This window comes from Diadema antillarum, unplaced genomic scaffold (genome assembly GCF_040938485.1).
Source record: "Diadema antillarum isolate AM-2024a unplaced genomic scaffold, OU_Dant_1.0 seq00000035_RagTag, whole genome shotgun sequence".
In the NCBI taxonomy this organism is placed as follows: Eukaryota; Metazoa; Echinodermata; class Echinoidea; order Diadematoida; family Diadematidae; genus Diadema; species Diadema antillarum.
Window position 1 is genome coordinate 1,030,900 of NW_027271149.1, and position 13,273 is coordinate 1,044,172.

Here is a 13,273-nt window from a genome sequence, read left to right on the forward strand (position 1 = left end):
TTCCAGCACGTAGAAGATTTTCCGCGGGCGAACAAGAATGTTTCCAATTTTCGCACTTGTTTCTTACCTACTAGACGCGTACTAATTAGCTTTTACTTGCGTGCATTCCATGTGACCTGCGTGAGAGCTTTGAAACCGATCCGTTTTCTGTTACGAGCGACTTATGGGTACTGAGAAGTACCTGCGTTGGAGTTGTCTGCGAGGTGCTGCCAGTAAGGGTCTCCTACTGGTGTTCTGCGTGTACCTCTGCCAGCAAACCCCCACGACTCACTCGGAACAAGTTTTGAGCATGCTCAAGGCCTTGTCATACCGTATCTGGAGAAGTTTTGCGGCTGGACTTGCGGGGAAACAAATTTACTTCCCGGAGCTCTCCGCAGTTGGTCCGCACCTGACAGTACCTATCAGCGCGTATCTCGCCTGTATAGTTGCCCGGAGGTGCTCACGCAAGTCCGATTCAACCGCAGCCAAGTTTTGAGCATGACCAAAACTTTTTCCGGTGAGTCGCGGGGATGCCCGGAAGGTCCACGCAGAACGCCAGTAGGAGGCCCTTAGCGGCAGCACTTCGCAGGCAACTCCCACGCAGGTACTTCGCAGTCCCCGTAAGCAGTCAAGATAATGACATTCCGTGGGACTTTTGCCATTCCTTCAGAGGAATTCCTTCACTGAGTTGTCAGCCCCCACGCGACTGGTACAAAGGTCACAAGGTATACCCGCAAGTAGAATTTAAGTAGAACGTGTCCAGCAAGTAAGATACATGCACTGACTCGCCCAAATCCTTGTTCGCCCTCAGAAATTGTCCTGTTTGCTGGAAAATCCCTACACGCAACAAGCATGCGTAGCTTGCCCGGAAAGGTGTGACAGGGCCTAAACATGGTTGCGGGTAAAAAGATTTGCGTGCACGCCTCCGGGTGACTCCGGGTGAGATACGTGCTAGGTACTGTCATGTGCGGCTCATTCCGGGGACCTCCGGGAAGTAAAAATTGTTATTTGCAAGTCGCACGCAAGGCTTGCCCGGAAAGATGCGACACGGCCTTTAGGAACTTACAGGTGTTAGTTGTACGGAGATGACATGCACATGACAGTGCCTAGCACGTTTAGGCCCTGTCACACCTTTCCGGGCAAGCTACGTAGGGATTTTCCAGGATACAAGTCAATTTTTGCGGGCGGACAAGGAAACGAAGAAAAAATATATATCTACAAGACATTAGATTACGACATAAAAAACAAAAAATAAGGGCATGTGACACTAAATTTCAAATACAGAAGAGAATCGGTATTGCTGAGATATTTTGACTGTGAATTGATGAGTGTAAAAAAAGAATTTTTTAAACTCCATCTGGTTACGCATCCTATATTCATAATCATTTCATATATTCATGTAGTTGTTTTTTGAATGCATCAAGGGAAATATCAAAAGAAATATGTCAAACTACATCATTCCATAAAGAAGCACCTTTATATATCAAGGCGAAGGTTGATTATCATTGTGTGTCAAATAAAATTTGAAGTGTTCTTTCTATTAGATAATGCAACGATTTCATTCAGTCGCTCATATCTTTTTATATAAGAAACAGTTTTGTAGCACTCTGTCTGCCGGGACACCATGTATGATATTATAGGTGCGTTCACATGCATTCAATATTTGCAGTATATATAAGAACACCTCTCGGGTCTCAGGTTCGAATCCCGATGGAATCCCATTTTCATTGCTCATTTTTCCACTAAAATATATACAGTATTCCTTCTGGTCAGTTTATTCTGTCTTTATTTATTACATACTCAAAAAGCTGCATCGCTTCGGTGATCCCTCGCATTTATCCCAAAGTTGAATAAGATTATCCTTCGGGTTTATGCCAGGTTTAAGAGTGCACGTGTGTGTCACACACAAACACACTGTTATACCTTCTGACCATCCGAGCATTGGGAATTAAGGATTTTGTTTTTTTGGACGAACACTGAACTAGGGCTTTCTATAGATCGATCGGTATAGCACCGGGCTAGCAATCCTGATGGAATTCCATTGTCTTTGCTAATTTTTCCACTTATGATTTATATTCTTTCTGGTCAGTTTATTCTGTCTTTATTTGTTACTAGCTCGAAAAGCTGAATCGCTTCGGTGATCCCTCGCATTTATCCCCAAGTTGAATTATCCTTCGGGTTTATGCCAGGTTTGAATGTGCGCGTGTGTGTCACACACAAACACACTGATAGCTTCTGACCATCCGAGCATTGGGAATTAAGGGTTTCTGGGACGAGCCCTAAACTAGGGCTTTCTATAGCTCAGTCGGTTGAGCACCGAGCTTGCAATCCGGATTTCTCGGGTTCGAATCCCGATGGAATCCCATTTTCTGTGCTCATTTTTCCACTAAAAATATATACAGTATTCTTTCTGGTCAGTTTATTCTGTATTTATTTGTTACATATTCAAAAAGCTGCATCGCTTCGGTGATCCCTCGCATTTATCCCCGAGTGGAATTATCCTTCGGGTTTATGCCAGGTTTAAGTGTGCGCGTGTGTGTCACACACTAACACACTACTATAGCTTCTGACCATTCGAGCATTGAGAATTAAGGGTTTCTGGGAAGAACACTGTACTCGGTCTATCTATAGCTCAGTTGATAGAGGCCGGGCTAGCAATCCGGAGTTCTCGGGTTCGAATCCCAATGGAATCCCATTTCCTTTGCCCATTTTCCACTAATATGATATATAAGAAGAATAGCAAATCTACATGTAAGTTTGATGTCTCATTTAAAAAAAAAAAATGTTACACCTCCACGCTTCGTAAGTGTATTAGATAGGTGGACTGAAATTAAATTGGTCTAAAATGAAACATAGGCCTATATGCCCATAAATGCATCATTATAGAGTTGAAAGAAATTGACTGTTCTACAACCCTAATGAGTCGTTTTCTTTGACATTATTGTTCTCATTGTTAAAGAATGAAAAAGTGAATGAAAAAATATGTATGTATTCATTGATAAAGTATAGGCCCAAGAGTGTTTAAAAGAAAGTACATGTATCATATTAATTTCTAAATTCATGAAGTGTGCTGATATGTGGAAGAGAGTATATTATTATTAAAATAAAGCATATATAACATTTCATATTAGCAAAAAATGATGAAAATCTTGGTTGTTTATTTTCTTTTTGTCAACTCATCCCAGCCAATCGATATCAAGGTGGCCTTCAAGCAATGTACATACAACTCTCAATAACCAAAACCTTATCAAGCAAAGCAAAAGTGTAACATCTACGTAAATAGAAGTAAAGTAAGTCACTGAGCATTTATGAATCTACGTTACAACTCCTGTTTTAACAGGTCAGCGTAAAACGTTTCCAACTTCAACTTTGAAACACACAAGCAAGCAAAAGAATTCAAGAAACATTTCTCAGTTTATAAGTAAAGTAACCAATGTAGAAAATTTCACGTTACAGTCATATTGTCAGTATACCGATTTTTTTTATTTGTTAATTTTTTTTAGTTTCAGTCGTGTTTCCTTTCTTTCTTCTGGTATTTTTGTCTGGAGAGTCTAATTCTGCCATGTCTGCTGTTTGTTGTCTTTTCTCTCTTCGTGGCCCTATTCTTTTCTTCAGTGGGCCAGGAGTGGCTGAAAATACTGACGATATTTAACTTTCTAACGTGGCCAAGGACTGCATGTAACTTCTCTTAATACCTGAACAATAAATGAGGGCTAAGAAAGTACGTCTGCACATGCTCCAACCACTGTCAAAATGTGTTCCGTATTTGATCGAGTGCCGGTCGAAGCGTAATCGAGTTTAGTCGAGTATCAATTAATAGCAGTCCTGTATCGGTCGTATAGCGGTCGAGTTATTCGGGAAACTGATGAATCCTGGATCGAGATGATCTGAAATCAATCGTGTAGCATTCGAGTATTACTCGAGATGATCGGGAATTGAGCTCGGGGGAAAATCCGTCCCGACCACACTAGATTTCTATACGATCGATTCCCGATCAGCTCGATCTCTTCTCGATCACCATCCGAGCTGTTGATGTTCGGGCTTCCTACTCGAATATTTTGGACATGTCCAAAATTATCGGGAAGGAAGCAGGAACGATGCCGATCAAGGTAGATTGACCCCGAATACCAATGCCGAGCGAGCCCGACCAGGCCAAAAAAGCTTGATCGGGATTGATCGAGTTGATCTGATCGGCAGTGGGAATGCACCATTATACCCCGTTCCCACTGCCGATCAGATCAACTCGATCAAGCGAGATCAATCCCGATCACCAATTTTTACCAGAGCAATCCCGACCAAATGCTCGATCGTTCTTCAACACGATTCCTTCCCGACCGCTATTCGATCTTTTACGATCCACATCCGACCATTCTCGACATCTTCAGAATCTCTCCTCGACGACAACACAGATCTCTACTCGAATATCCCGATCTACACACAATCAATACACGATCGCTACACGGTCAATACTCCATTTCTACTAGATTTCTTAGACCAGCTCGACATGACTCGATCTGTGTAAGATCTTACATCGAACGGGTCGGCAGGTTCGTACAGTGATCGAGTGAAAGAAGAATTGGTTACAGTATTCGTTTTGTTATATGAGACAACTCAGTATTTATGCTTGAATACGGCGTGGCCCATAAGAGTGCTATAAAACTGACTATTAATTGCAAAAGCATAAATGAACGACAGAAATTTTAGTGTAGGTTTTACCGGCCAATTTCGCACTTTTGTCAGTACATTTGATAGAAGGTTCATTCAATTCAGCGAAAATCCTCATCACTGCACATTCTGTCATTCAAAATTGCAAGTTGTTCGTTCAATTTAGCATTCCTATCAATGAAATTTGCACATGTGCCTTTCGAATTCGTAAAACGGGCATTGAAATTGGCGCGTGCCCTTCAGTCATTCAAATTCGCCAGCACTGGCGAAAGGGGGTATTTCAGTCATTTGATTTCGCGTATGGGCAGTCAAATTCCTAACATGTTCATTGAAATTAACGTCATGTTATTTCTTTTTTGAAAAGGTGATAACATTTAAACGCGTATTTCTATGTGACTTATTGTTTCATCCACGCACTGTTAAGCAGTAAAAGTATCGTATTTTGACCATATCATATAACTCGAGTTTGTTGTTCTTTAACGCCCCTTTTCTTTCATACATGACATTTTAGGCCTACATGTACCAATACTCTTGTTTAACTTCATCTTCTTACAGTCATGACGGTACACGTTAGATACAGACGTATTTGTCAAGGGGACAGAAAGAGAATTATAGGAATATTTGATGATCATAACCTTGACTTCCTACAACTGGCCGACACACGGAATAAAGCGCTCAACGGCGAGATAAGTTGTGGCCATTCACACGTTGCACTATCTTCGGACTTGAAGAGTCACTAAGCACATTAAAGAAAAAAATGTTGCCAAAATCTCTGAAATTAGTACGAAAATATGAAATGTAATGACGCTTGGAAAACAATAAATATGTTAAGAATATAAAGAAAGAAGCAACCCATATAGAGATTCGTGCTATTGACTGCAAAAGATTGATTGCCAAAAAAAAAAAATGAATTGGAATGAACGAGACCAGCATGTCCGTGATCACGTGACTATATCATTCTAAACTGAATGAACGAATAACCAAATGGTGCTTGTTTTACGAATTTCAATTGAAAAAGTGTTAATTAGAATGAGGCTAAAGGTAATTTGAATGCTCCAAAATGAATTTGAATGAAGAGATCATAAAATTGAACTACCGAACATATATTTTGCTAAATTGAATGCAGCAATTGGGAATTGGACTGACAAAAGTGCGAAATTGGCCGGGAAAACCTATAGTTGATAGAAGAACACTTCCTATTTTGAAACAACAATCATCAATTCTCGTGTAGGCGTTTCGATTCTATAGTCATTTTTCCTGAAAAAACGATGAAAAAGGCTGATCACTGCTGTTTGTGAGCCACTCAAAAAGGTACAAAAAATGCATTCAGTTGTATTCATTCATTTCATCCGTTTTCAGTAGCTATTTTTGACGCATCCGTTATCAGTTTTTTACGGCTTCACTATCGCTCAGTCAAGTTGGATATCAGTGCCCAAAGCTACAGATTTTGTAAATCACAAATTTTCATGGAGATCAAAGCGCCTGCACGAAGATTGATTATGATTATGTCAAATAAAATTTGAGGCGTTCTTTCTATTGAATCCAACCGATTTCATTCAGCCGCTCATCTTTTTAAATAAGAGACAGTTTATGTATGATATAATAGGTTCGTTCATATGCATTCGATATTTGCAGTGGATGTGGAGAATAGCAAATCTGAGTTTGATGTCTCATAAAAATTTTTAAAAAAGAAATGTTACACCGCCAGGCTTCGTAAGTGCACACATATAGGTGGGCTGAAATTGATTTGGTCTAACATGAAACATAGGCCTATATGCCCATAAATGCACCATTATATAGAGTTGAAAAAAAATTGACTGTTCTACACCCCTAATGAGTCGTGTTACCTTTGTCATTATTGTTCTCATTATTAAAGAATGAAAAAGTGAATGAAAAATATGTATGTATTCATTGATAAAGTATAGGCCCAAGAGTGTGTAAAAGAAATTACATTAAATTCTAAATTCATGAAGTGTGCTGATATGTGGAACAGAGTACATTATTATGAAAATAAAACAATATAACATTTTACACTAGCAAAAAAATGATGAAAATCTTGGTTGTTCATTTTGTTGTCAACTCATCCCAGCCAATCGATATCATGGTGGACTTCAAGCAATGTACATACAACTCTCAATTAAAAAAAAAAACTTATTAAGTGAAGCAAAAGTGTAAATAAAGGTAAAGTAAATCACTGAGCATTGAATCTACTTTACAACTACTGTTTTAACACGTCAGCGTAAGAAGTAGATTTTATATCAACGTATAACCAACTTCAACTTTGAAACAGACAAGCTAGCAAAAGAATTCAAGAAACATTTCACAATTTATAAGTACAGTAAATAATCTAGAAAATTTCCTTTCACGTTACAGTCATATTGCCAGAATACCGAATTTTTCTCAGTTTCAGTTGCGTTTCCTTTCTTTCTTCTGTTATTATTGCTTGGAGAGTCTAATTCTGCCATGTCTGCTGTTTAGGGTTTGTTGTCTTTTCTCTCTTCGTGGCCCTTTTCTTTTCTTCAGTGGGCCAGGAGTGGCTGAAGATACTGACGACATTTAACTTTTAAACGTGATCAAGGACTGCGTATATTTTTTCTTGATACCTGAACAATAAATGAGTGCTAAGAAAGTACGTCTGCACCTGCTGCAACCACTGTCAAAAAGTGCTCGGTATTTGATCGAGTGCCGGTCGAAGCATGATCGAGTTTAGTCGAGTATCAATCGATAGCAGTCCTATATCGGTCGTGTAGCGGTCGAGTTATTCGGGAAACTGATGAATCCTGGACCGAGATGATCTAAAATCGATCGTGTAGCATTCGAGTATAACTCGAGATGATCGGGAACTGAGCTCGGGGAAAAATCCGTCCCGACCAAACTAGATTTCTACACGACCGATTCCCGATCGGCTCGATCTCTTCTCGATCACTACCCGAGCTGTTGGTGTTCGAGCTTCCTATAATACTCGAATATTTTGGACATGTCCAAAATTATCGTGGAGGAAGCAGGAGCGATGCCGATCAAGGTAGATCGACCCCGAATACCAATGCCGAGCGAGCCCGACCAGGCTAAAAAAGCTTGATCGGGATTGATCGAGTTGATCTGATCGGCTGTGGGAACGCACCATTACCCGGGAAGGTGTAACAAGGCCTTCAGGGTTAAATCTTTATACGCAAGATAGTTCCCTCATGTAAAATGAGACATCCTCTCAATGTGTCACTATTTTTTTTATTGAATGCTGCGGGTTTGGCCAGGAAGGGAAGTGAGTACATCTTACAAATACGGTAACGTATGTTTCAGTAATGTAACTTTCACACCTACGGTTTCCCCTGGTAATTTATGTAAAGTTACCAGTGAATTAATTGTAGGAAGGAACGCCTTGCAGTTGAGCTGTTGATGTCATATTATAACCCTTTTTTTTTGAAATGTCATATCTTTCATATTCTTGATAAAACACCATTACAGAATTAATCATGGAAAGAACTGAAATTTTCTCAAACAAGATGTAAACAAACAATTGGTGACCACTATCGAAAATTTTTATTAACAGTGGCGGATCCAGAGGGGGTCGCACCGGGCGCGCGCCACCTCTTTATTTGTTGTTAAAACAAACGAAATAAAAAGAAAAAAATAGATGAAACCCGGAAGTAGCAGTAGAAATATTGCCCCCCCCCCTTTTACGGAATCCCTGGATCTGCCCCTGATTAAGGAGATACCGATGTATTAATTTATGCAACATATTGGATTTACTTGATAAAGAATGGCTTCCGAAGATGAGGGATTTAATAGTAATGTATAAGTTTCAAGATTTTTGTGACACGTTTTGATCTACTGAATTTTTAAGGCGCCTTATTGAAGGAAATCACAATACTTATCCGTTTAGACATGTGATAACAGATCTCCGAATTACAAAATTGCTATAAGATATGCTCATGTATTCAATTATGTACATGAAATATAAATGCCTCAGACTTTGAAAAATAGAAAATTGTCCTTATGACATGCGATTGGGATCAGCGCGTCATGAGTAAATGAATTAAATCTGGTTTCTGAATTTGATATTTTGTAATGATTATAGACGCCCGATCATCTATGGTGAAACTGTTTTAACAAACTATCAAACTTCTGTGACAACAGAATTCCGCGTTTTACTTGCTATCAGGATCGTGGTTAAAAGTCACGAGACATAAAAATCACGCATATATTATGAGCCGAGATAGTTGGATTGACCCTAAAGCGCCATAAACTTCCACACATCATAATTTGTCAAATTTTAATAAAACGTCTTCGATCTCTTCGTCTGATTTTACTTATTATACTGTAATAATCTTGATTGTCCCGTGGAATTGTCACCACGAGTTGAATGTCTCAAGACAAAAAAAAAAATGCAGAAACATTACCAGGAAAGGTCTAAAGACTTCTACAAATTCTCATTATGCAAGGTACTAAATACTGTAAAATTGCTCTTTTTGTTAAATCATTCTACATCCAAGAAAATATCTTCTTTTTTTTCCTTTATTAGTTCAGGGTCTGTAAAATAAATGACACTTAAATTGTCTTTTTTTCCAGCTCTACAATGATTAAACCCATGATTGTATTGTACTTATTTTGGAGTAACTAAAGTAAAGAGAAGGAAAAACAAAAAAGAAAGGCGGGGGGGGGGGGTTGAAAGAGACAGAAAAAACTGGAATACTGAACGTGGTGTAAATATAAAATTAGTGTAATAACTACTGAGCTTAAAGTGGTTTTATCGACTCACAATACCCAACGGGAGTGTCACATGGACAGGGTGTTGAGTTAGTGTGGATTTGAAAAATGCATGTGAACTCTTGTCAGCAGGTGTATGGGTGTGTGTGTGTGTGTGTGTGCGATAGGAAATTGAAAGTTGACAGTGAGAATTGATTCGGTAAACGTGAGTGTAATATACTGAAAGGAGGTTAAATAGTATGTAAACTTAAAATGGCGTCTAGATAAGTGTGCTTGTGTATCCTCTCCATGCATTTGAAGTATGTCTTCAGGTCGCTTGATTTTTCCGCTACAGTTCTTTTTTGTACTTTGTTTTCAAAGACTTTCTACCTAAAATATAAAAAAAAAACAGGCGAGGAAACAAACAAACAAAAAATAAGGCATAACAAGCATAATCACTCCCACTAAAAACAAAGAGATTTTAAAAAGACACACACACACACACACACACACACACACACACACACAAACGATATATAAAATCTTACAGCGACGTGTATTACTGAATGAATCAAGCCAATCACTTGGTACTCAAGTGATATATGAAATCGTGTGACACTGTACGAGAACTAATATTTGCTCTCAAACATGAATTCATGCATCCAAGGTCCAATCTATTTCAACCGTCTTCTTTTTTTTTTACCCCTTGCAGCATAACGCATATTTAAACAAATATAACAGAGCCCTGTTTCATAAAGCTGTTCGTAAAGTTACGAACAACTTACAAGCGACTGGCGATCAGTTCTGAGGTGCTATACTTATCAGAATTTCCATAATTCAGCACAAGATCTGATCACCAGTCGCTCGTAAGTTGTTCGTAACTTTACGAACAGCTTTATGAAACACCCCCAGAACTGTCTTCAGCTATACGTGTCGGGGTCCTCATTGTACAAGCCGTATAGATATATTTCAGACTATTACAAGATCTGTCATTCGATGGACTCTCTTTAATGACGGCCCCGAAAACCACTTGAGGGAAACTTCAGTAAATTACAGTCAAACCTTCCACTCTCTTCGGAAACCCACGATGTCTTCAACCGACGCTCAGCCGACTGGTCGCGGCATAGTCTGGATGGTACCCAGGACCACGTCGACGGCCTTCGCCAAGTGCATGACTGGTATACCTGGGTGTGAGATCTGGTTTGAGCCGTTTCTTTTCTGCTTCATTGCGCAGAAAGAAATGGAAAAGGCAGGAATTGAGGATGTCCCGATGAGCTACAAAGGTAACGAAGAAGCTTATCAGTCGGTAGTAGAAAAAGTCAGCGACAGGCTTTTCACCCCAGACGTCATTCCCGAGAAAATCGCGTAAGTTTTGCATTTGACATATCTCTTAGAATAAGCTTTGGAGATCATAGATAGCTCTGAGCAAAACAAACGTCAAAACCACATATTCAATTACTGGGAAGAAAACATATTTTTTTTTCTTGTTTGACATTGCAATGCAATAACGACACTAGACCTTGCGCCCACAAAATTACATACGCGTATATACACACAGAGACATTTATAGTGTAAATAGTATTGTAATTATACATCTTCATATATTGGACTTTTGTATATACTTGTATATTATAGGGCCTTTTCTTGATGTACTTCATTTTTTCCGGTCCTCTGAGAGTATGTATTTGATCAGGGAGTGCGGAGTGCATAACAGCAAGAAATAATTTCTTGTCATACTCAATAAGCTGTATCATAAAGAGTGATTAAGTAGGCATGAACAGTTGAAAATGGAGAGGACTAAAAAAAAACAAACAAACATAGCTTGTATATTGAAGTCCCCCTAGAAAATAAAATCACAAAAGTAAATATCCCTTCAGATTAAACAAATCTAATTTGTAGAGGGAGACAAAGTGAAGAAACTCCAATCTGAACCTTCACCCCTCTGAATAATATCTTTCTTTCATTTCATTTCATATGCCTTGTCCGCTTTGGACTACTTAACATAACATTGTCGGAATTTCGGAGCTTGGGGATTTGTTCCATTTCATTGTGTCACTGCCGGCAACCAGGGACAGCCTGGTGGTAGTGTCGCTGCCCGGTAAGCAGTAGATGACATGTTCGAGTCCCACAGGTTCCTTGTTTCCAACATGTTTGTTAATTTACAGATCAGCAGTTGCGATCTCAACAAATTTTCATTTGTAGAGGGAGACAAAGTGAAGAAACTTCAATCTGAACCTTCACCCCTCTGAATAATATCTTTCTTTCATAAATATCCCTTGTTCATTTTTTTTCTGATAACATATTTGTTCTTGATGTCAGCGAATAAGGAGGTTTTCGTATTTTGTCGTCATTCAGGTATGCAACTATTCAGAAGGAGATGGAGAAATCAGAAAGCAGATACGTGTTCTCAAAAGACGAAAGCTTCGCCATGCAATCATCAGTGCAGAGGCGATATCTCCCCTCAGGATACCGACACGCGTTCCTCATTCGACATCCCATCCTTGTGTTCGAGTCAATGCGGAAAACCGGTTATAAGGCTCTTAAAGGAGCAGGCCTGCTGAAATACAACGAAGACGAAAGCTCGTTTGACGTAAGGGAATACGACGAAGATGGCATGAGTAGGGTCTTCCAGGGTCATCATGATCTATGGAAGTACATCAGAGAAAACGTCGACAGTTCACCAGTTGTTATCAGCTCCACCGACCTGCTGAGCAATCCCGAGCGGCTCCTGCCGAAGTTCTGCGAGGCCATGGGCTACCCATACTCGGAGTCCCTCCTCAGCTGGGACGCTTCTCCAGACGTCTGCAAGACGTGGAGAGCACCATCCGAGCGCTTTCAGGAAAACAGAGAGTTCGTTCCTTGGAGCATCCATGTCCAGTAGCCACTTCACTCCACCTCGACCTGTCCCAGAGTTTGACACACTGACAGATGACATCAAAGAAATCATTACAGAGGCGATGCCATACTACCAAGAAATGTATGAACATCGGCTTACCATATAAACATTAAGAAGACAGCCGTCCATGACGGATATTTATTACAAAAAAAAAAAAAACGTTTTATTAGTTGAAGTCATATCAAAGCTTTGCATCGTTTAACTCCTTGTGTATCTAAATCATCATGCCATATCATAGAACTTCAAAGAATGTTAAATAGAATGGATTAAATTAATTGAAAACTACACTTTTACATGGGCATCGAAGGATAATAACCATTAATTTTAACATCAACTTACGTGACTGTATGGAATGCAGCTGAGTCACATAGAAGTGTTCAGTATTTCATTTACTCACCTTCTATCCAGTTTCTGATGAAAAAGAAAAACAAACTATAATAATCATAGGGCCTATCAAAGGATTAATGTTCTCATGGTCATCAGTTCTCTCAATTGACCGGTTCTGTATTGTATTCAGATTTTATGCATGCTTTGTTCACTAATGTTGCCCTTAACAACCACAAATCCTGTCTGGTTGCTCGACCCTTGAAACAACGAAGTGAATTAGTGCCAATGAATCTTCTTCACTTGCTAATTAGTCTTCAAATCAAAGCTAAATGAAATATGGTATGCCTCAAGTTCCTATCTTGGTTCCCTTTTTATTTCTATTGTATATTGAGGACAAAACAAAATCCTCTAAAAATGAATTTGTTTTATATGCAGATGACACCCCTTAGTTTATACCCAATCTGACGTTAAAAAAACTTAAAAGGAAATGTTGAATATGAATTGAGTAAAGTTACAAAATGGTTTAAAGTTAACTAATTATTTCTGAATTATGATAAAACATAATTTAATTTGTTCCATTTCAAAATAGATGTACACTGCAAAAAGTCCGGTGTTAAATATGAAACACCGAGCTGGTGTTGAATTTCCGGTGCTCATTCATGGTGTTAGATTAACACCTCCGGGTGTCATTTCAAAATTTAAAATTGTTTTTTGAATAGTTTC

The 13,273-nt window shown here is 39.1% G+C and overlaps 1 protein-coding gene across 1 annotated transcript; it reads left to right on the forward strand.

Annotated features, from left to right (window-relative positions):
• Positions 1-10,414: 10,414 nt before the first annotated feature.
• LOC139725366 (uncharacterized) lies at positions 10,415-12,208 on the forward strand. The gene is made up of 2 exons (XM_071636452.1): positions 10,415-10,692; positions 11,683-12,208. Exons 1-2 carry the CDS (start codon positions 10,415-10,417, stop codon positions 12,206-12,208), a joined length of 804 nt encoding a protein of 267 aa, XP_071492553.1.
• Positions 12,209-13,273: the final 1,065 nt, after the last annotated feature.

Bases quoted from the DNA above. Each gene is read 5' to 3' on its own strand.
- LOC139725366 (XM_071636452.1), top strand. From the start codon at position 10,415: ATGTCTTCAACCGACGCTCAGCCGACTGGTCGCGGCATAGTCTGGATG. The intron at 10,693-11,682 runs GTAAGTTTTGCA...GTCGTCATTCAG, and splicing joins GTCATTCCCGAGAAAATCGC to GTATGCAACTATTCAGAAGG.